Below are 21,362 nucleotides of genomic sequence, written 5' to 3' on the forward strand. Positions count from 1 at the left end.
AAATATGCGACAGGAATTTGTTTTCGGTCTCGAGCTCCGCCGTGTGTCTTAACTCTCAGATTCGTGGCACAGATGCTTTGTAGCGGTGGGTTTTTCAGTGTTGCAGACGGTGTCGGCAGAAGTTACTGCTCCGTATTTATTCGAGTAGCTTCCACTTACCTGTTCGATAAGAGTTTTTATCTACTGTCATCATTAACTGAAGCTGAGAAAGAGCTGACTTACTTAAGTACTGGATATAAACTTGTGTTAGTTTGACTAAACAAGTATGAATCTGATTGGCTTTCCAAACTTTGACTGTGGACATGAGACCACACCGCCTGGTCAACACTAAAGACTCAAACACACCTTACTGGAAAAGGGATTCCTGAGCTTCTGTACATGCACTGTCGGGCTAATTACGTCGTTCTTAAATGTGAAAGTTTTATTTAAATCCTGTCGACGTTTTCTTTTGCACACATGTAGCCTTGTTCCCGTTTCAGATGGGGGACGAAGTGAAACGCTGGCTCTGCATTAAGCTTAACATGTGTGGTGAGGATGGACGGGCTTTTGGGATGTCATATACTCTGTGTATTACATTTTATATTTGTTCTCCCAAGTGCAATGTACTGTAGGGTATTTCACAGAAACAATGTTGAGCCTGCTGCAACATTCATGTGTGTTTTGTGGGTTTCAGTAACATGTAGCCACCCAAATACCATCGGCTTTGTTTGGCACTCCTCTTACCCCTGCTTCCAGAACAAAAAGCATCACATCTAGTCTGAAGCATTTCACGTGAAGAAAACCAAACTGTTCTTTGGCTCGGTGGAAAGCGGAGCGTTTAAGGAATTGGCTTTGGAAGAGGAGCAGGAGATTTAATTTTATTTTCCTGGTGGTGGTAAAATTGCACTATTTCTGGGAAATTTTATAACCTTTCTTTATATTATGCAATCTTTGTAAGATTATCTGTGCACTGATTTTATTTTTTAAAGACTGTGGTTTAGCTGTGTGCTGTATTTTCCTCCTGTATCGCCCGCATGTCTGGATGGACACTTGTCATTAATGAACTCTATGGTCTCTACACGACCTTTTCATGAATAAATGTTAATCCAAAAGGGCGTTTTGTCTCATTTTTTGTGATGGACGGAGCAGAAAACCACTTACTGGTCTCAGTAGCCTAATTCTTGTGCCTGTTAAACTCACTGCTGGGTAGAAGTGATTGAACACCATTTATTTTAGTGCTCTGAGTGTGGTAATAAATTTCAATAGAAGTGGTCTCTGCAGAGACACATGGTGTGTCATTTAGGAAAAATATCCTCCTGCTCTTTGGTTAAAAAGAAATGTGTCACTGAAGCAAAAGGTAGTTGAACAAAGTCCACACAGGAGAGAAACTATTTGGTTGTGATGTTTGTGGGAAAGGATTTAAGTTGAAGACGGAACTTAAGAGACACACGTCAGTCCACACTGGAGAGAAACCATTTGGTTGTTTGTGGAAAAGGATTTAGACTCTTCTGAGACTGAAGACTCACAAATGAGAGTCAACACAGGAGATAATGTGATTTTTGTGAGAAACAATTTAAGCAGCTGGCACATCTTGTGAGACACGAGAGAGAAACCATTTGGTTGTGATGTTTGTCGCAAAACTTTCACCTTGAGCACAAATCTAAAGACACACATGAGAGTCCACACAGGAGAGAAACCATCTGGTTGTGATGTTTGTGGGAAAATATTCAACCAGAGGACACATGAGAGTCCACACAGGAGAAAACAATTCATCTGCAGAGACTTTGGGGGAATAATCCTGACCAAGATTTCCTCAATTTCTTCATTTTCCACTAAATTGTTGCACCTAGCTGCACATCCACATGCCCCACTGCAGTGTATTCTCCTCAGTGCAGGTTCCTTGGTGAAAAGCTGAGGGACCAGCACGTCATCCATCATAACAATCGATTGTTTAGGGCAACTGTGGATGTCACTAGTTTACCTTTGTTTGACGGTGGGTCACCATCATGTGCAGACTGCAGAGTCAAGGTATCCAAAGCGTCCGGTCCCCTACCACACAGTCTGTCTTACAGTTTGCACACAATCTGTTCTGCCAAGGATATTATCAGTGGACTTGGTACTTAAGTGTATGTACAGTCATAATTGTTTGCTGCCCTCCTGTGGTCATAGAGGGAAACTGCACACAGCCCCCACGTTCATGTTCATATTCATGTGGGATGCAGTTGCAGGAAGCCTGGGGCACCACCATGGACCACCTGCATTGTAAAGGGTTGTGTGTGTGTGTGTGTGTGTGTGTAGCTCCATCACTCCATGGTCGAACAATTAAGAATAATTACCTTGATGAATTCATGATGATTTCCCTCATTTGGTTTGCAAACGCTTCCGTTTCGTTATTTTATTTTGAAGGTATTTACCGGAAGTCATGTTCATGTGCTGCAGTTACCCTCTATGACCGCAGGGGGCAGCAAACAGGTGATTGTACATACAGTAGGCTCAGTTTGTCCTTTTTAAAAAACACGCTCTCATATTTTGTCTCAAACGTGACGTGACTTTCGTAAAGAAGTCTTTTTAAAAGCCAAACTGCCAAAACATTTTATTAAATGAGAAGAAGGGACTTTACTCCTCTTACTGCTACAGGCTCGTGTCCCTTCCCGGACACCGTCCTTCCTGGTGTGGGTGTGGAAGCTCCCACAGATGACTACACAAATAGTGGAGGAGAAGCTACACTAGTCCTCTTCCTGACTACTTGGAACAACAGTTAACAGTTGGATCAGGCTCAGATTTCCTTCCTGGTTGCAGGGTGTAGCTGGGATGCTGTGTCAGGATGGGAAATCTGTTTGGGAAAAAGAAAAGCACCCGCGTGACAGAGCAGGACAAGGCGATTCTGGTGAGTGACACGGCTAGCTAGCATTAGCCAGCTAGCCGAGCTGGTAAAACGAGCCTCGGCACTGAGCGTGTAGTAGAGTGACAGGAGCCAGATCTCTTTGGAAAATATGGTGATTTAATAACTTGGCAGTGATAAGTACTCACACACACACATTTTATACACACCATACTGTCACCATTTTAGCTTTCATGAGGCACTCTTCAGTTCGGCTCACATGAATCTAAAAAATATCATTTTTAAGATGTTTGGTTGATGAACTTCAAACTGCACCGTTCAGAGCTGCAGCAAGACATGAACTGCTTTAACCCAAGTGGTGCTCATTTACTTGTTAATAAAATATCTTAATGTTTTACTGGTTGTAACTTTGACTGTAACTATTTACTCTGCTGCTCTGCCAACACACTGTAATAACACTGACAATAATAATAGTAATAGCACGTGACATTTTATTTCATTTTATCCTGTCTTTTATTTTGGTTAGATAAAATATGTGTTCACTTTTATATGTAGATTTCAGTTCAATACTGTCTATTTTTATTGTCTATTTAACTGCTATTTTTAAGTCATGTTTTGTTTTTAAAATCATTCCTTTGATTTTTATTTGTGAAGCACTTTGGTCACCCTTTGGGCTGTTGGAAAGGGCTATATAAATACATTTTGATTGATTGAAGTGTTAAACCTTCTTGGAGAGCACAGGAAGCAGTTGCAGGACATAAATGCAGTAGTTTGAAGCACATCTGAGTGTATATGACAGGTTTCTGCACATGCAACGTCCACTCCTGTCTCTCTGTGTGTCTCATTGCAGCAACTGAAACAGCAAAGAGATAAACTGAGGCAGTATCAGAAGAGGATCAACCTGCAGCTGGAGAAGGAGAGACTTTTAGCCAAGCAGCTGCTGAAAAATGGCAAAAAAGAGTGAGTGATTAAAAGTTGTGAATGAGGAGGAACAGATCACCATTGTTCTAACTTCCCTGTCTGTTGGGTTCAAACAGGAAAGCGCTCCTCTTGCTGAAGAAGAAGCGCTACCAGGATCAACTCCTAGACAAGACGGAGAACCAGATAGGCAACCTAGAGCGGATGGTGAGCGTCTGGAGGGTTTGAGGGACTCGGGACGTTCACCAGCAGCACCGGCGTCGCTACAGCTGTACTAACAGCTCGTCTGTTTTCTGCTCCTGTTAGGTTCAAGACCTGGAGTTTGTCCAGATTGAAAAGAAAGTCATCGATGGTTTGAAAGTTGGAAACGAGTGTCTGAAAAAAATGCACGAGGTGAGAAGATGTGATCCGACGCGTCACACTGTCTCTCTGTATCCGTGGTTACTGATGAGCTCTGCTTGACTGCTGTTCCCACCTTAGGTGATGTCTGTTGAAGAAGTGGAGCGGATTATGGACGAGACCCAAGACGCCATTGAGTACCAAAGGGTGAGCCTGGTTTCTGAGCTCTGATCCAGAGTGTTAAGCTGTTTGTAGTTTACTGAGAGCCTGTCGTCTCTCCGCAGCAAATCGACGAGATGCTGGCCGGCTCTTTATCACAAGAAGACGAGGACGCTGTGCTGGCTGAGCTGGAGGCCATAACTCAGGTGGGTCCAGTCAGCGTCACCGTGTATGTGTCCACACTCAGGTTGTTTAGGCTTCACTCTAAAATGTGTGTGTGTCCTCTACCTCTCTCTCAGGGAGATGTCGTGCTTCCTGAAGTTCCCTCAGACAAGCTGCCCGAAGCCCCAGAGGCCTCGGAGGATACACCAGGTTTGTTCTCTCACATGGTTTTTGTTTTTCTGGTCTCAAACTCTGCTGCCTCTTTGTGTTGTCCTGATCTGGTTCCAGCTTCATGATATGTGATCTCACAGCGCACGCTGTCGTTATAATGTGTTTAATGTGTAGATACCAGGCCGAACAATCGCCTGCCTGTCAGCATTTCTGCATTTATTAGATATTGATTTGATAGAGAAAAGAAAACAATATAAATATTTATTGCAAAAATCACCTTAATTTTCTAAATGTGATCTTTTAGGGCTTCTATATTATAATAATGAAGTTATACTCTGTTGTTCTCCATCTACCTGAAGTTAACTGTTCGCTAAGGATGTGCTGATCCATCAGTTCAGTATCGGTCCCACAGTTCACCCTGTTTTCAGGCTATTTTTACATGTTTTTGTGTCCTTTTCAAGTCACAAAAATATTTTTATTATGTTAAACAAAACTCGATAAAGATGCTCAGCTCAGAAAACAGGGATTGAGTTCACATCTAATGAACAACAACCTTACTGAGTAGAAAAAACGCTGTGGTCCAGAGGAAGTACTTAATTATTAGCTTAGCAGGTTTTGGTTTGTGAGGAAAAAGCTTTTCAGTGAATATGTTGGATGTAATTCAGCAGCTGTGACCCTGAACCCTGCGTGTTATTAGACACTCGCTCTCTTCAAAGGCAGCAGACAGAAATAAGATGTTTTACCTTAAAGGACACAGGAGTCTGTGGAATAACAATCTGAGCCTGTCAGCGGCTAAAACACTTGTAGTGGATCACACTGCAGCCTGTTTGGCAGCTGCCGCTTCAGGTGATCTACTGGACCAGATCCACTGGAAACGTTTGGGGTCATTTCGGACAAAACATTCATCAGGTTTGGACGACGTCGGCACAGATATCTGCCTGGTGTCTGAAGAGGAAAAGTAAAAACTAGTTTCTTCTCTAATTGCTCCGCCGTCTTTTTAAGTCTGTGAGCCTGTTTTCGTTTCAGAGAGGGAACGTCCCAGAAGGAAGCAGGAGCGAGAGCTGCTTGCTGCGTAGGAATGTGACCGACCCCCCTCCCACCCCCAGCTGACCTGCTGGCTGCTGGACCTTCTTTACAACACTCAAGTCTACATAAACCCTCAACCACACAAACATTTGCTGGAGGAGAAAGTGACAGCGGCTGCTCTCAGACACTGGGCTTCCTCCACATATCACCCAGCCGCCGCTTGTCCTCGTCCTCCGCAGGTCGACACAGAGCAGCAGTCGGGACGGGGTCACTGCTGAGCCCTGGATCTGTGGGAGGAACACTGACTGGACCCGGGAAGACCTGTGACATCTGATAATTGTGCCTAACCTTTTGTTTTATTAGTGCTCTTTCTCTCTCATTAATATCACACACACACACACACACACATGTCTGTGTGTCTCCTGGTGGGTGTGGTGTGTGTTTCACAGCCTGTAAAGAGTCGCTTCACCCAAATTACAGAAACTCTTATTTATCCACTGACACAGTTTCATCGTCTCGCATTTGTGACGCACAAAGATTTGGATGTCCAACATTTTTTTATTGCCAAAGAAATATTCTCACTGAAATTAAACAGCTTTCTTTGTCTGCCACAGTTTGTAAAACCATGAGGGAGACTTTTACATGTTATATTATTTGGCTTCCTGGTGGCTCCCCCCTTATCTCTGTGCTCTCATACGACACAGACTGAGAGCTTCCCCCAAATAAGACAATAACTTTAAATTAGTTTTAACAGCTTTCCGTTCTTGTAATTTTAGTGAACTGACCCTTTAAAGCAGGCGCGGTGAATACAATACCTGTGCTGTGCGGTCTCTGTCGTCATTATCCTCTCACAGGACAGGCCTTGGCCGCCTTAGCCGCCCCAGCTGGCGATTGTTTGACCCACCCCGAAACTTTTTCTAAAGTACCAAAACATTGGCAGGAGCATCTGTTTTGCAGAATATTCTTTCAGTCTGACCCCTTTTCAAGCAGCTTAACTAATCTAATTCTCTGCTCCCCTTGTGGATTAGTTCAGTGTCATTGGAGAAAGGGCTAATCATATTGTGTGTGTGGGCCCGTGAAGCCTCAGACAACGGTTGTTAATCTCATCAAGGTAATAACCTGACAGAACCTGGATCTTTACCTCACCGAGTATTATCATCGCAGGGGCGTGTAATTATTTTACCATGCACATTCGCTTGTATAGATCCGCGTTGGATCGCAGCGAGAGCGATGGCCTACATTCACCGGGCTTAAGCTTGTGTATCTTTACAGATCTATTTAACTAATCTGTAAATCAGTTAATCTTGCAGACAGAAAACACTGATGAGTAACGCTGTCAGGCTGCAGATGTCATTAATGTAGTACAGCATCAAACTGCTAGTCTTAAAATTACTTTGGAAGTTGTACCTCTGCACATACTTTTTACAATAAAAGTGTTTTTTTTATTGTCATACTGTTTCACATGATTGAACACAGGGTGGCGCCAGATATTTGCTGGAGCATCAGTGGTGGAGAGCAGGTAGCAGAAGAAGTGAGGCCACAGAGGACGGTGGCAGCTTCTTCCCTGTTCCAATATTCATTCAACATCCAGTAAGAAACCGTTTCCCCAGTTTGCCTTAAAGGAACTTGAGCTCCACTTCATCTTCATCAACCAGCACCCAGCACCCAGCACCCAGTGGGACCTCATGGATGCTCTCGTGGCTGAATGGGAGCAAAAACCCCGCAGCCCGACTCCCCACAGACGACTGGAGGCTGTCACAGCAGCACAGTAATGTTTATGGAAAATAAATCACATGGGTGTATCGAGTGTCCTCATACTTCTGTAAAATCTAGATGTTCTTTAGAAATGAGGACACTGGGAGGTCAGGTTTAGTGTTGGGATTCACAGTTCTGCTTGAATGTCTGGTGGATTTTATAACAGTGAAATTTGGGCACAAGTTATGACTAAGTGTGACTCGTCTCTCCTGGTTTGTACCAAAGAGTCACTGAAGAGAACAGGACATCACTTCTCCTCTCTGCTTTTCTTCCTGCTTCTTTTCCCAGCATCTACGTGTCAGATGCAGAACTACAGCCTTGACTCCATGACCTTGTTTCGTACTCTTCACTATAGCTGCAAATGTGTGGTCTAAAGAGTTAAAGCTTACATAACTGTTTACTCCGGACAAAAGCATCAGTTCGACCTTTGGAGAACAAAAAGAGGACGTTAAATGTTCCTATCTATAGCCTTGAAGTGTTTTCCTGAAACAATGATGCTCCATCAACCATCGTTCAGGCCTTTTGTGGGCCTGAAATAGCCTGAATTGGTGTCTTTGTCAAGTTACTGAAATCCACAATCACAGTAAAGCACTGTTTTTGAATGGGCAGCTGACGGTGCACTACAGGCCCAGTGGTGCTGCGTGGGAGTGGGCGACGCACAGACAGGAGCCTGAATGTCAGCGAGCCGTGCTGATGAATCACACACGTGGATCTGTAGCCGAGAGAAAAGGCTGAGAGGACGGCGGTGAGTAGGATGTACTTGAAGGGAAGATCAAATGCTGCTGAATGTACGCTTCAGGTATGTAGGTGTGTGTGTGTGTGTGTGTGTGTGTGTGCTGCCCACCTAGAGTCCTGCCTACTTCACTACGCCTCCACTGTGAATACACACACACACACACAGAGCTGTTTTTAAATGATGTGGTCTGCTCCGAGTCACATCACGTCATTTGAGATCAATGCTCCAGTTTAAAGGACTAGTCCAACACACAACAGGTGTCCATGGTTGTCTTTTCTAAGTCTTGTTGTATGTCTCTCCCAATCCTTTCCTAAAGTTGTCAAGGTGCAGGTTAATAAATCTGGTGTCCAAAAGAATGTCCCACTGGATCGACAGCCCATAATAATCCAACATGTAGTGAGAAATTTGTATGCGACAGTAAAATCTCTTGAAATGTCATTTGGTGTAAGGTCAGAGAGAAAAGCTCCTCAGGGCCAAACCCCCGCTGGTTCAGCACCACGGACAGTCACAGAGCGAACATCTGCAGGGGGGGGGGGTGGACTCTGAGTCTCTGGAGCAGGGATACCAGACTGTGGGGGTAATTCTGAATAATGGGCCAGTGAAGAATAGTATCACAAAACATGAAGTGGAAGTTATGTGCAGGACTGTTTCTTGCTCGGGTGCAAAGACCTCCAGGGCAGCCGGGCTAGCTGGTTCCCCCTGTTTCAAGTTTTTATGCTAAGCTAAGCTAACTGTACCTTCATATCAATCATGAATTTAACATCAGGAGCCTCAACATTCACTTTAAAGGAACCATCGTGATACATTAAAGCTGGAGTTTATCTTCATATGTGTTAGAAGCTCATTATGTTCTTCTTCCAGCTCCATTACATGTTGAGTCTTTAGGGGAATCGTTCAGGTCTCCAAATGCTGATTATTTACTCGAGCCTGCAGCGTTTTTTGGTTTCAAGTCTCAAGTCGAGCCTTGTAGGGACTCAAGTTAGAACAAGTCAGAGTGAAAGAGGTGCTGCCAAGTCTCAAAAACTTCAAAATCACTGTGAACCCTTTAAATCACTGCTCTGTGCTGCAAACTGTGATTCTGACGCCGTTTTGGGGGGAAAGTATGAAGCCGTGTGAGTTAAAGTCAAGTCTTTAAAAGCAAATTGTAAGTGTGATGCATTCAATGACAGACAACCTGTTCACTTACACTAAATCCCTAATAATTATACATTCGAGGTGTTTTCCAGACTTGACCTTTTTTGTTTGCTTAAGTCAAGTCCTCATTAATGTACTCTGACTTGAACCTCCAGTTTGTAGCTCAGCGTGTAACTTGAACCGTGATTAATCATTATCTTAATTCATTTGAGTGTAATTATACTTCCAGATAGATTGGCAGTCGGCAAATAAACACAACCTCTCTGCCTTTAATCAGATGTGACGGTCTGTTCTCACGGCAGGCTGAGGTTCCACTGTACCATCTTGGCCACCAGTGGCCCCAAAAATATCCCGTCTATTTTATCCCACTAAGAAGAATGTGCTGCAGAATAGAAGAGGCGTTCGCTGTCCTCTTTCACACTCGTCCTCTGTTATCTCCTGCTTTGTCTCCTCTCCCTAAATTCTCCATTCAGCGGCCTTCAGATCGTGATGTGCTAAGTGAGGTGTGTGGGATTCCCCAGCCCACCATGCAAGGCTTCGGAATCCAAGAAAATGTGGCTCCGTCCCACTCATACCGAGCAGAGGGCCCACTCAGCCAAAAGGAGTGGAGAGGACACAAATATAGAGCAGGGCATTGTGGGGGCTCCATCCTTCACTGCAGGTGGGCCTGTGTTCACTGTTGCACCATCCGTACAGGTGAAGTCACCTGGTGAAGGCCTCTGGACACTGGGTGTGGCTTCCTCCTTCAGGTGGACGTGACCACACTGAATAAATGAGTTCTTCTTCTGCTCTTCTGAATGACTGTGGCAGCAGAGGCGGCGCGTGGGCAGCGTGTGACACAGCGGAGGAGGCGTGGCCTGTTTCAAAGATATGCTGCATTCACGGACTCACCGTAAAGCCCCGAGATCTCAGTGTCGCACTTTAAAAAAAATTTTTTTTTTTTAATGCGGTTGGTTTGAGTTTGTGAGGGTTAACAGCAACAACAACAATAATGATAATAATATGAAAGAAGAGGAGCAAATTGGAGTACATTATACAGCCTAATACACGTTTTAATGAAATAAAATAGATAGTTACAGATGTTTGTCCTCACATAAGCACGATAGACACACCAGATTTGTGGTGCAATGGGATTATTTGGTACCTTCTGTATAATAATAATAATAATAAGAACACTTTATTCATCCTGAAGGAAAGATATGAAGTATGAAGAGGACTTCTCCAGTCTGCCTAAAGATACGAATGGACCGTTCATTTAAAATGAATCTACAGTCACGGTTAAAAGGCTGTAGACTGATGTGACCGTAACCTGGTGCTTTATGTAGTGTTGTCCTTATTTTAAAGTGTTCTAGTGACGTGTTCTCTGCTGTGTCTCTCCCTCTCTGTGTCTTTATGAGCTGCCTGCTGCTGAAAATGAGCCAAGATGGTTGAATTGGCACATTTACAGAGATGTCTATTGATGTGCAATGTGCACATAACTTTAAACAGTATTAAAATAAACAAACCAACAAACAAATAAAGCAGATTAACAGCTTTACAGAGAAAGTTCCTTCCACCTGACTCCAAACCTTTGGGATTTGGGATTTTGGCAAATTTCCTGCGATTCAGAAAATTTGAGAATCAAAAATTAGAAAAATCTCTGCACACCTGAAAACTTGACGGATGCATCAGACAGCACAACTTTACGATAAGAGTTTCCCTACAAACGGGTCCAGTTATGTGCCACAGACAGCGAAGAATCAGCAGGTTTGGTGGCAAGAACTAACCAGTAAAATCACCTGCTGATGTGACTGGTTAGAAAGAAAATCTGCAGACGCTCGGCACGGCCAAGACTGGCTTACCAACTGGGCAAAATGGGTAATGCTCTGATACCCCGGAAATCCAGGGACTCCCCCCAAGCTCCAGTCTGAATGTGTGCTGGTGTGCTTGTGCTAATTCAGTAAGAATAAGAACAGGGAAATATGCAGTTGTGTCCTGTTTTATTCCCTGATTTAGACGACATGTCTCCATCAGAGTGTCTATTAAAGCATCTTAAGATAAGATAAGATAAGATAAGATAAGATAAGATAAGATAAGATAAGATAAGATATACTCACCACACACCAAACCTGTTGTATCCCAGCATAGAAAAACTGTTGACATTTTACAATGTGTGGGAATGAAGTCTCATTTTTATCTTTTTCCTTTACCAGCTGCTTATTCTGTCCATCCTACTGTATATAATCATATGATCCAGATATCTGCTAGAAAAACAAGACGTTTTATGCTGCAGTTTCTCTCACTAATCTGCGCCCTCCTATACATAACATAATCTCCTCTACGGCAAGCCCAGGTAATAAGTGGCTCTATTTCCCACAGGCCGTGAAGGCAGCACCGCCCCTCCAAACTGAGTCCGCCTCTGCGCTCCGGCCGAGCGGCACCGACTGACTGAGTGGCTGCGCGGGGAGGTGGGGAGCCGGTGTGGGCGCAGCGGAGGACTTTCCTATAAAAGCAGGGATCCCACGGCCACACGAGCTCGTCTCTCCCAGTCACCGCAGACCGGAGCCGCGAGCACCTGCGTACATTTCTCCCGTCACAACTCGGGGAGTCATCTCAACCTCAGCCGGAGGAAATCTTGGTCTATGGTTCTGACTGACGCTCCAACAAGGATGTCCCGGACCGACGAGGTGCACCGTATAACGGAGAATGTCTACAAGGTAAGACGCACCGGGGGGTAGTTTGTTTGTGTGCCGCTGACCGCGGAGGGACACCTGCTGCACCGGGGGACGGCTGACCGGAGGACCGCCGGAGGATAACTTTGGCTCAGCTGACCTGAGTGCTGGCTCAGCCCCTCTGTGGGTCCGCGGCTGTGAAGTGATTTAGTGATAAAGAGATGCTCTTCAGACACAGGGAGACATTCAGAAAGCATTTATTGGTGTTTCTCCTCCAAAAGAAGCCGGATAACTTCAGCTCAGGCAGAGCTGAGCCTCACAGAGCTGCTGTCAGTCTACAGAGGCAGCTGGTTGTTTTCATGAGGGCTTAATCGATTAATTGTTTAGTCTATAAAATGTCCATAAAGCTTGATATTAAGCCATTCGAGCCAGAAGCTGTGTTCAACCAGCTTTCCTCAATCTGACAGTCAAATTACAGCAATAACTAATGTGAAGGTTGCCAATCTAATCAATTAACAGAACCCTAATCAAATACTTGGCTGTGTATTAATTAGCTGATCCCTTTGGCTCTGGTGAATCCACTCTGGAGGCCCCCAGCCTCCCCCTATCACTGGCTACACTGCTTTATTTGCACTAATGGTGCCAGTCAGTCATGTAAATTTCCCCTGCTGAGCCCGAACCTCCAAACTGACAGTTTGCCTCTGGGGCAGTTGAGAGGAGAAGCTGAGAGCTCCAGCTGGAGGGAGCTGAGCGAGCACTATATTATCTGTCTGACTGAACGCAGATCATTAATTTGTAGCGGCTGGGGATCCCAAAATCTGTCCTCACTGGACCCAGCAGTCGGGTCTCTGACTTTATGATGGAGTGATGCCATCAGAGAGAAAAGACCGGTTAGTTTTGTGAAATCAGACTTCAACAAAACTGGAATACCAAACCACCAGACAGACTCTGGCCAGGAGGAGACGGGGGCCGAGGTGCTCAGGAGCCTTGGCATTGGTTGAACGGACCAACATGCTCTCGTTGAAACTTGAGAGGCAGAAGGTGACAAATGCTCAGGTCCTCCATTGTTATATCCACAACAAAGCTCCTCTTCAGGAGAGGCAGACAGACAGGCAGGCAGGCGGGGGGGTGGTGGTGGTGGTGGTGGAGAGGTGTTACTCTTCAGTTTCACTGCTCTCAGGTGAGGTAGATTTCAGCATGGAGGGTTTTTTTTTTTTCCTTTTTATGCAAAGAAACTTGTCACTTGTTCCACACGCTCAGAGAGGAGAGGAGAGGGGAGGAGAGGTGTTGGTGGATGGAGGAGGAAATAGGGCATGTCTGCTGTCTGAGGCCGGGTCAGGCAGAGTTCATGGTTCCCCGTGTGGAAGGATGGTCTAATGAGGCATCAGTGGCGCATGAGGCATTGGCGCCTGATGTTGTGACCCGTGGGAGGTTTCTTTTGGTCGTTAATAGCTAGAGGTGGAGAGAAACCACAGGTAGGAGGACGAGGAGGGGGTGTGAAGGTGAGGAGGCACACAATCTGTATTAGTCTGAATGGTGTTACTACTAAGGAGGCAGGTTCTGTAGGGAATATAGTGCTGAAGTGATTAGTCGATCAGCTGACGTTGGGTCTCTGTCTCAATTAAAGAGTGTGGTCTTGACCTGCTCTTTAAGGAAACCGTCTTGAGATAACGCTCTCTATATAAATAAAGTGATTTAAAAAAATAATGGTTACGATGGCTTGGAGCCAAAATGATTAGTTGATTAATCAGTTAATCATAACTGGCAAATAGTTTGTTTGTTTTTCAAGCATTAATTTAAAAAAGTGTGAAAATCTTCTGCTTTTTCGTTGAATTATAACAGATTTGGGGTTTTGTCAGGCTAACGGAGGCATTTGATGGGGTCACCTTGGGCTCTGGGGACATTTGTCACTGCTGTCTAATGTTTTATAGACCAAACGATGAATCAAGAGAATAATTGATAACAAAAGTAACTGTTAGATGCAGCTGCACATTAAAACAGTTTAATTTATAAAAAATAAAAACTTCTTTGTTTTCACATTCATTCTATTGGGAATCGCTACCTTTGGCTCATTTTTTTTATAGGCTAAATGATTAATTGGGAAAATAAAGCTCAGATAAATCAGTGAATCTTGACCAGTAGTTGCAGATGCAGTGAAGATCCCCGTTAAAGAACAGACGAGGTGGAGAAGAGGAGCTCTGCAGACGGGTCGAGTGTGAAATGCCACCGTGCAGAAATGCAGCAGTGGGGTTTCTTCCTGTCATCAGCAGGCTGCATCATTACGCCACTTTGACCCGCCGCTGGGTGCAGATTGTAGGAGGCTGATGCTCGCCGGTGTGGCAATTGGTGCTGCAGTGGTGGCGTCCCAGGGGGGGAGGATTTTTAGCCGATCTGATGAGAGTGAAACCAACAAGTCTTTATTTATTCATTAAAGGCGCTGAAGATGAAGAAGCCCAGAGGTGCCAGCTCCCTTTTTTAGATCATACTCCAAGTCTGCTCCTCCACTGAGGAGAAAAGGTAGAGACGGCAAATGTCAGCGATTAAATCCTGAGGCATGGAGATGTGGATCAGTGGCATCGTTTACAGACCATAATATCACAGTCCAGTGTCAAGCAGAGAGAGGAGCAGGCCTCACCTCGATCAATGTTTACTGTAGATCAGGCTCAGCAGGCGATAATGATATTGGTGATATTGGTATATTTTAGGCTGGGGGGAGTGACTAGGATAGTTTTAAAGTCTAATCTAGCTGTATCTTTAATCCTGACATCGGGCAGAGGTGATATGTGTTTGTGTTGTAACTATGGCTGAAACTGCCCAAAGGGTTCAAGACTAATGGCTGTGTGAGTAAAATAAGACCTGCTGAGCCGAAGACTTTTCAAAACGCAAATTCAATTTGCAATTTTTTTAATTTTTTTTGACTCCTCAAGGTTGGATGACATTTGTCCTCCCTAACTGGAAAAGAAAAGAGTGTGTTGAAGTGCTAAACTATTTATCTTGAACTAAAGAATCATGGACAACAGATGTTTTGTCTCAGTACCAGAGGAGAACGTTGGCATTTTTAAACCCAGGCCTATTCTAAGTTTTTTTTTTTTTGGGTTTGAAATGATGATGTGAATGTTTATTGTATCTAACAGATATTGTTCTGGATCTGAACTCCCCCTTTAAAACACAGAAGTCACACAGTAACACAAACTAGCAGCCTGACTGATAACCAAAAGCTTTAACACGAGGGTTTGTCAGTATTGATTTGATATTTTGATAATTTTCCTCCGTTGGATTCCTCTCAGGTGCTTCTAACAGAGTGTGATGTATAAACAGTGATTTTGTTTTCCTGCAGCTCCTCATGCTGTTTTCTTTTCTTTGTTTGTTCGACTATTAGCTGTCAGAACACAATAGCTCAAACTCAACAAGAGATGACCAAAGCCTTAACCCCACCGCTCTGCTGCCGAAACAAGAAATGCCGAATGTAATTTTTGGATGACTCACGCTGGCGGATGCGTGTGTGTGTGTGGGCAGTGTCTCACGACCGTATGTGTGTGTTTCGCCTGTTTGTCAGCACCCATACTGCACTGTACTGTAGAGTGGCTGGCACTGTATCTGCCTCTGTAATGATGTGCCATTTCACAGCAGAAAAAAGCTAATTATGAAGAGAATCCGCCGTCAGGTAGTGATTGAAGCGTCAAGTCGAATGTCCCCCTGGATTCGGTCGGTTGAGGTTGCAGATGCTGCACAGAGATGTGTTTGTTACTGGCTGACAGTGTGGGTAAACCGTGTTTCCTCGGGTTATTGTGGTTGCTGAACAGGCACCATCTGTATGTTTGTTCGGGAGTGTATTCAGCCGAGCGATGTAATCCCAACAGTGCTGCAGGCTTTGTTTGTTGAATGAAGCTCAAGTGTCAGGGCGAGGCTGGCTCGCCATTGGGTTCGGGATGTGTTCGATGCAAAGAGTGGATTCTAGAGAGATCAGCTGGTCAATTGCTTTGATTTTCATGCTTTGTACTGTGTGAGTTCCTCCACCATCGTGTCCTCCAGCACCTCATGGAGGATGTCAAGGTGTTCAAAGCCAGATGTTATCAGGTGCAATTGATATTAAATGGTCTAGAATGGTTTTTGAAAGCATGCAGCTTGTAATAAAATAACCAGATGGGATTTTTTTTAAGATTAAATGCAAAACGAAAGGACATATTGAAGTTGCATCATGGCAGGTCCAGCATTGCCAATAAGGCTCTCCTGCTCATTGATGTGCAGCATTGACCACCTGCTGATCTATCGACAGCAACTTTAAAATCAAATGTTCAAATGGTAAAGATACAGTTCATATACAAGCTTATCCAATATGATGTTAAACATGTTCATATACAACTAATTAGCACTGAAATGCCACTAAGCTTATAGTTCTAAGGGCTGTTCAGCTTGTTCTCTGGGTTGGAGCGTGTTGGTATTATTCCATGTTCCTGTCGAGCTCTGCCACTGATGAAAGAAACCACAGATCACAATCACTTTCTCGTAGTGTCGTGAAACTTGAAGCTGTCAATTTACATCTCGGCAGCGTTGTGGAAGGTGCACAGTATCAATCTCCTTAACACGACAGGAATGCCGTGTTGGTATTTGTATTGCTAAACTGTCACCGGGGAGCATCTTCGTCATAAATCCCTCCGTAAATATTGTCATATTTTTCCAGTCCAACCTTCACAAAGACACGAGGCTATGGCAGTGCTCATGCAAAGCCAAAACTATTTGTTCTCAAGGGAGGGATTTTTGTCCACTGTGTGTGTGTGTGTGTGGGGGGGGGGGGTTGTGAGTAATGCTGCCGAACACTTTATCCCCACAGTCACACAAGTACAATCTGTTCAGGTTTTTCTTCCCTCCAGAGCCTTTTCATTTCTTAGCCCAGCAAACAAAAATCAGAGAATTGCAGTCAGTACTAGTCTTACTAGTTTACCGGCTGTTACCGGCTGTTTTCTCATACAGTCCTACTGTGATGGAACTTGTATAGTTATACGTTTCATGTGGTTTGTACTGTGACCACAGTTTTTACAAGACTTAGTCAGATTCTTACCTGAGCTATGGGGTGTTGCTTGTATGTTCTCCAGGTGAGAGGCCCGACATCTGTGGGGGAAAAGGGAGAGCAGCAGTGGATGGACTGAGGAAGGGATGTTGTTTTTTTTGGCTGAAAACTCCATCAGTATGTTTTCCCTCCCCCCTCTTTGACATTATAAAGAGATGCCGTGGTGTCCTGTGCAGCCTCAGCACTGACCAGGCAGATTTAGCCACTCTGGTACGTTTCCCTTTGCTCATGTTTGAAGCCATTTGAGGTGAAACCGAGCTTCTAGCCTCTGCGCTCATGTGTAAGGAAGCATATCGAATCCAGATGCTCTGCTAAGGCAGGATTTCTCCAGTGTGATTGTTTCAAACCAGTGATTTTTCCTCTCTGATTAGTCACACTGCTTTCACCTCCATTGTCTCTGCTTGGTGTTACATCGCCTACTTTGTGCCTCTGTCCCTGCAGAATATTGTGCCTCCTCAAGCTTCAGGCTTTGTTCTAGCCTCGTATGTTGTCACTGATCTTGGGGCAGCAGCAGTGTTTTGCGAGGGCCATTGATGCCGTCTGACAGTCTTGTGGGGCGTATGATTGTGTTATGTAAGAGGGGAACAATGCACATGGGTAGCAAAAGGTAAAGACTGCATTAAGTAATGCAGTATTGATGAGAGTCATCGCCAGCTCTGGAGCTCAGAGCAGCTCTGCCTCTTTGAGCTCTTTGTTTTGGCTTCACAGTTGCACACAGCCTGCATGGTTGAGTCTCTTGGCTCTTGTGAACCTGATAGAAAACTGGAGGCAGCTGTTATCAAGGAACGAGCTCAGATAAGCCAACTGGATGCAACACCTGCGTGAAACATTTAGCAGCTAAAGAGCCAGGTATTTTTCTCAGGAGTTTGAGACCAAAACAGTGAAATGAGTGAACATGGGTCCTGCAGAACAGACTTTAATGTGGTAATGATTATTGCTCCATAGGTTAATAGTATCTCGTGGCTCTTTGTCCCCTGGTGGCCAAAAACTGTAGCATAACTCCTTTACTTCTGATTAAGTCAGCAGCAAGCCTTTCAGCTGGGGAGAAATATGTTCCAACATGAAATATTATTGTGCATGTTTCCCAGTTATTAGTTGGAATAAGAAAATGCAAGAAACAAGAACAAAATGTACCCAGAAATGTAAGATTCATGACCGACTGTTAGAACTCCAAATCGTCTTCATCATAGAAATATGACAAAGCCTAGAACTACATTGAGTGAGCATCCTCTGCACATCTTTCTTTTTAAATTACTCTTTACATATGAAGAGAATATTTGTCTTATCAGCTCATCAGCATCAGCTCAGCAGTGGTAAATAATGATTTGGGTTTTACCGACTGTCCTGTTACGACACACCTTCCAAAGCTGCCATACAACATAACTGTTGGCATCTGCTGTGTGTGTGCAAGAATTAGGCAGCCTTAGGTACATCTGTAGGTTACCTAACATGCGCTGCAGAGAGATGGCTGTCAGGGAGCACGAGGTTGGCAGAGGATGAAAGGAGGATAGTTACTGGGCTGGATCTCCAAAGAGAGACGGTGGATGGAGCAGAATGAATGGAGGCAGAGTGAGGAGACAAGAATGTGGATCTATTATTGTTTTCTGCCTCTAATTAGACTCCACTTAAAGGGGTAGAAGGCCTTAGAGGCAAGAAAAGTGTGTGTGTGTGTGTGTGTGTAATTGGACATGTTGCTCCAGGTGACATTTAATCTGGAATCTGAGGTTGGGAGGGGGAAAGAGGGATGATGAGTTGTGCTCCGGGGATTTAGAGCTAAAATGCATCGTTATATAGGCTGCATCCTTCTCAGATTTCATGGTGCACAAATACACATACACACTCCAGAGATGCTTCCTCGTACGTCATGTCTTTGGACGGAGACGTTGCTAAACTGAATGGCTCCCCCAGCAGTGTTATTCTGAATGAACACCTGCGCCTGTGGACATATGTGTTTGTGTCGGCTCATGCTTGTTCACGTGTAAATGGGAAAACGGGTTGTGCAGACCAAATGAGATGCGTCACAGAGCCGATGACGACGATGATCTCCTTTTCTCACACAGAAGGGGGGGGGGGGGGGGGGGGCGGCGGAGACTCCCTCCCTCCCTCCTGTCACCTTGTAGCTCTCTCCTCGCCCACCACCCTGTCGGCTTTCCTGTGGTATGAGCGTGAACGAACGTGAGGTGAATAAAGATGGGGTGCCCTGTCACGGGGGGGAATTCCAGCACGTCCATATATGGCAGAAGCGGAAGTGCCCCCTCCCTCCCTTTCTATAACTGCATCTGTGGAGTGGGGGGCGCTGACTCTGCCTCTGCTCGTCTGTGCACAGATAAGAAGAGCTCATCGGAAAGAGAAATTGGCTGCGTTCACACACATTCATACTCTCTCTCTCTCACACAAAGCAGATAGGCACTGAATTTCCATCTCCTGAGGCTGTTGAAGCAGTGCAGCTTTAGCATGGTGATTGTCACACTGACTGAGCAGAGCCAAATAACGTCCATTTCCTGCGAAACAGAATAATGAGGGACGGCAGCGAAACACTAATGGATATAATGTGTATGTACATCAGCTTATTACTCCAGTGCAGAGCTCTAATGCCCTTTTTCACATTAACAATAATGTTTCTCCACTGCTTATTGTATTAATGCACAAAGCATCTACGCACGTGTACGTTTGCTTGTACTATGACCTCAGTGCTTAAACATAATTAACACCCCTATGGTGGGAGTCAACAAACTGAACAATATAGGCATCATTACAGTTGACTTCATGGCAGAACAGTTGTATTAGATTACATTAGATTGTACAGGTGGACCCAATTGAATGGCCACTGGGTGCGTGAGAGATTAGAGATTCTTTGCACAGAAGTGTAATTAAGTTGGGTCCAGATCAAATGCAGGCTGCTGCATACCAACATTAAAGGAGTTACAATAAGTACATGTTTCAGTGGAGAACATTATCCAAGATCAGTGTTACCAAACATACTTACTGTATATACGCACTTACATCTAAGAAATTCTGCTGTATTATGTATAAATATCTTGTTTTGTCCGTGTGTTTTCATGAGGATGCTTCAGTTTTAGACATTTATTTTAGACATGCTACATTTTTCTAAATTTCCCCCTAAATGCGCCGCTGGTGTTGCTCATGTTAACACACACTTCTAAACTAGACAGCCCACATTTTAGTTAACATAGAAAATATTTACAAGTTTTAAATCTGGATCTGGACGGACATCTAAACACAGGTGTCGTGGGATGCGTAGAGCTGATGCAAGTGCGGCTGTTCTATTTCACATTCTTAAGAAATCCCACAAGAGATTCCCAGATCTGCACCAAAAAACTAATCGGTTGTTTCTTGGCCAGTGGCCTAATGTTCTACCAGGTTTAATTGAAATCTGTTACTTGTTTTTTCACAGCTTCTTCTTACTTAATGTACAGACAAACAGGATTGGAAGCACAACCTCCTTGTTGCAATAAATAACAGTAGTTTTTCAGCCAAAGAGGCCCAGCTTTCCTCCATCCTACACCATAGAGTTTAAGTATAAATGTGTACATTTACAAGTAAACTATAATCCCTCTTAGTTCCCATTGTTTGATTTGATCGGTTCCTCTGTGCAGAGCTGCCAGGAGGCGTCCGCGACAAGTTGGTTTCATCAATAAGCTGTGAATGAGCAGGTGAGCTCGAACAGACATGTCCGAGTCCTCAGCTTAACGTCAGAGTGAGAGAAACATTCAGCTTTTATTACAGCTGTTCAAACTCTAGATTCATCTGGATTGCAACACGTGTGTTCAGATCTAAGTACACTTGGTTATACTTCTGGTTACCTTTTTTTATATATTAATAAATTCATGGTTTAAAGCCTCTCGCACGCAAGGTGAAGCTGTTCGTGACATCCATTCCAGTTCATTTTCAGTCTTTGGAAAGTTTCCATCAGGGTTCATGAGAATATAAACAGCTCTCCGTTTATCAGTAGACGTTTGTGATAAAGCACACAGTGGAACAAATCAGGAAGGAGTGTGGAATGTGGCTTTGTCCAGATAGATGGCTTCGCTGCACCTCAAACATGCTGCAGGAACTGATGCATCCAGTCATTTAGTTAGTGGTCATTTGGGCAGTTACTGTTTTATACGCAGGGATTTGAACCAACGTACCCAAGAACACTTCTAAATGCAATAATAATCTAGAAAACAAACATTCTTCTTCAGCTCTGGTTTAGAGAAAATCAATTAAATATTTTAAATGAGGCGTCGCTGGAGAAAGCAGGACTATCGTGGAGGCTATTTGTGCTCGTCCGGGTTATTACCTGTGCTGTTTGATTGAAAACGTCATGCGGTGACTACAAATTGCTTCTTTGCTGAATGTGAGCGTGTGAGTGATGACTGTTCGTGCACCAGCTGACACTTGTACACGGTGAGAAATTGG

General features: G+C 44.3%; 2 protein-coding genes across 2 annotated transcripts in view; both read left to right on the top strand.

The window, feature by feature from the left end:
* Positions 1-2,675: 2,675 nt before the first annotated feature.
* LOC139219393 (charged multivesicular body protein 6-like) lies at positions 2,676-7,047 on the top strand. Its single transcript, XM_070851217.1, has 8 exons — positions 2,676-2,866; positions 3,672-3,781; positions 3,859-3,946; positions 4,046-4,132; positions 4,220-4,285; positions 4,363-4,443; positions 4,537-4,609; positions 5,597-7,047. The coding sequence occupies exons 1-8, from the start codon at positions 2,804-2,806 to the stop codon at positions 5,644-5,646; spliced, it is 618 nt and encodes a 205-aa protein (XP_070707318.1). The 5' UTR covers positions 2,676-2,803; the 3' UTR covers positions 5,647-7,047.
* A 4,825-nt stretch (positions 7,048-11,872) lies between these two features.
* LOC139219384 (BAR/IMD domain-containing adapter protein 2-like) overlaps positions 11,873-21,362 on the top strand; it is a 58,703-nt gene continuing 49,213 nt past the window's right edge. The window contains exon 1 of the mRNA XM_070851208.1: positions 11,873-11,917. The gene's annotated coding sequence lies outside the window, so the exon portion shown is untranslated. The remainder of the gene's footprint in view (positions 11,918-21,362) is intronic.

The sequence above is a fragment of the Pempheris klunzingeri genome, chromosome 20 (genome assembly GCF_042242105.1).
Source record: "Pempheris klunzingeri isolate RE-2024b chromosome 20, fPemKlu1.hap1, whole genome shotgun sequence".
NCBI classification, from domain to species: domain Eukaryota; kingdom Metazoa; phylum Chordata; class Actinopteri; order Acropomatiformes; family Pempheridae; genus Pempheris; species Pempheris klunzingeri.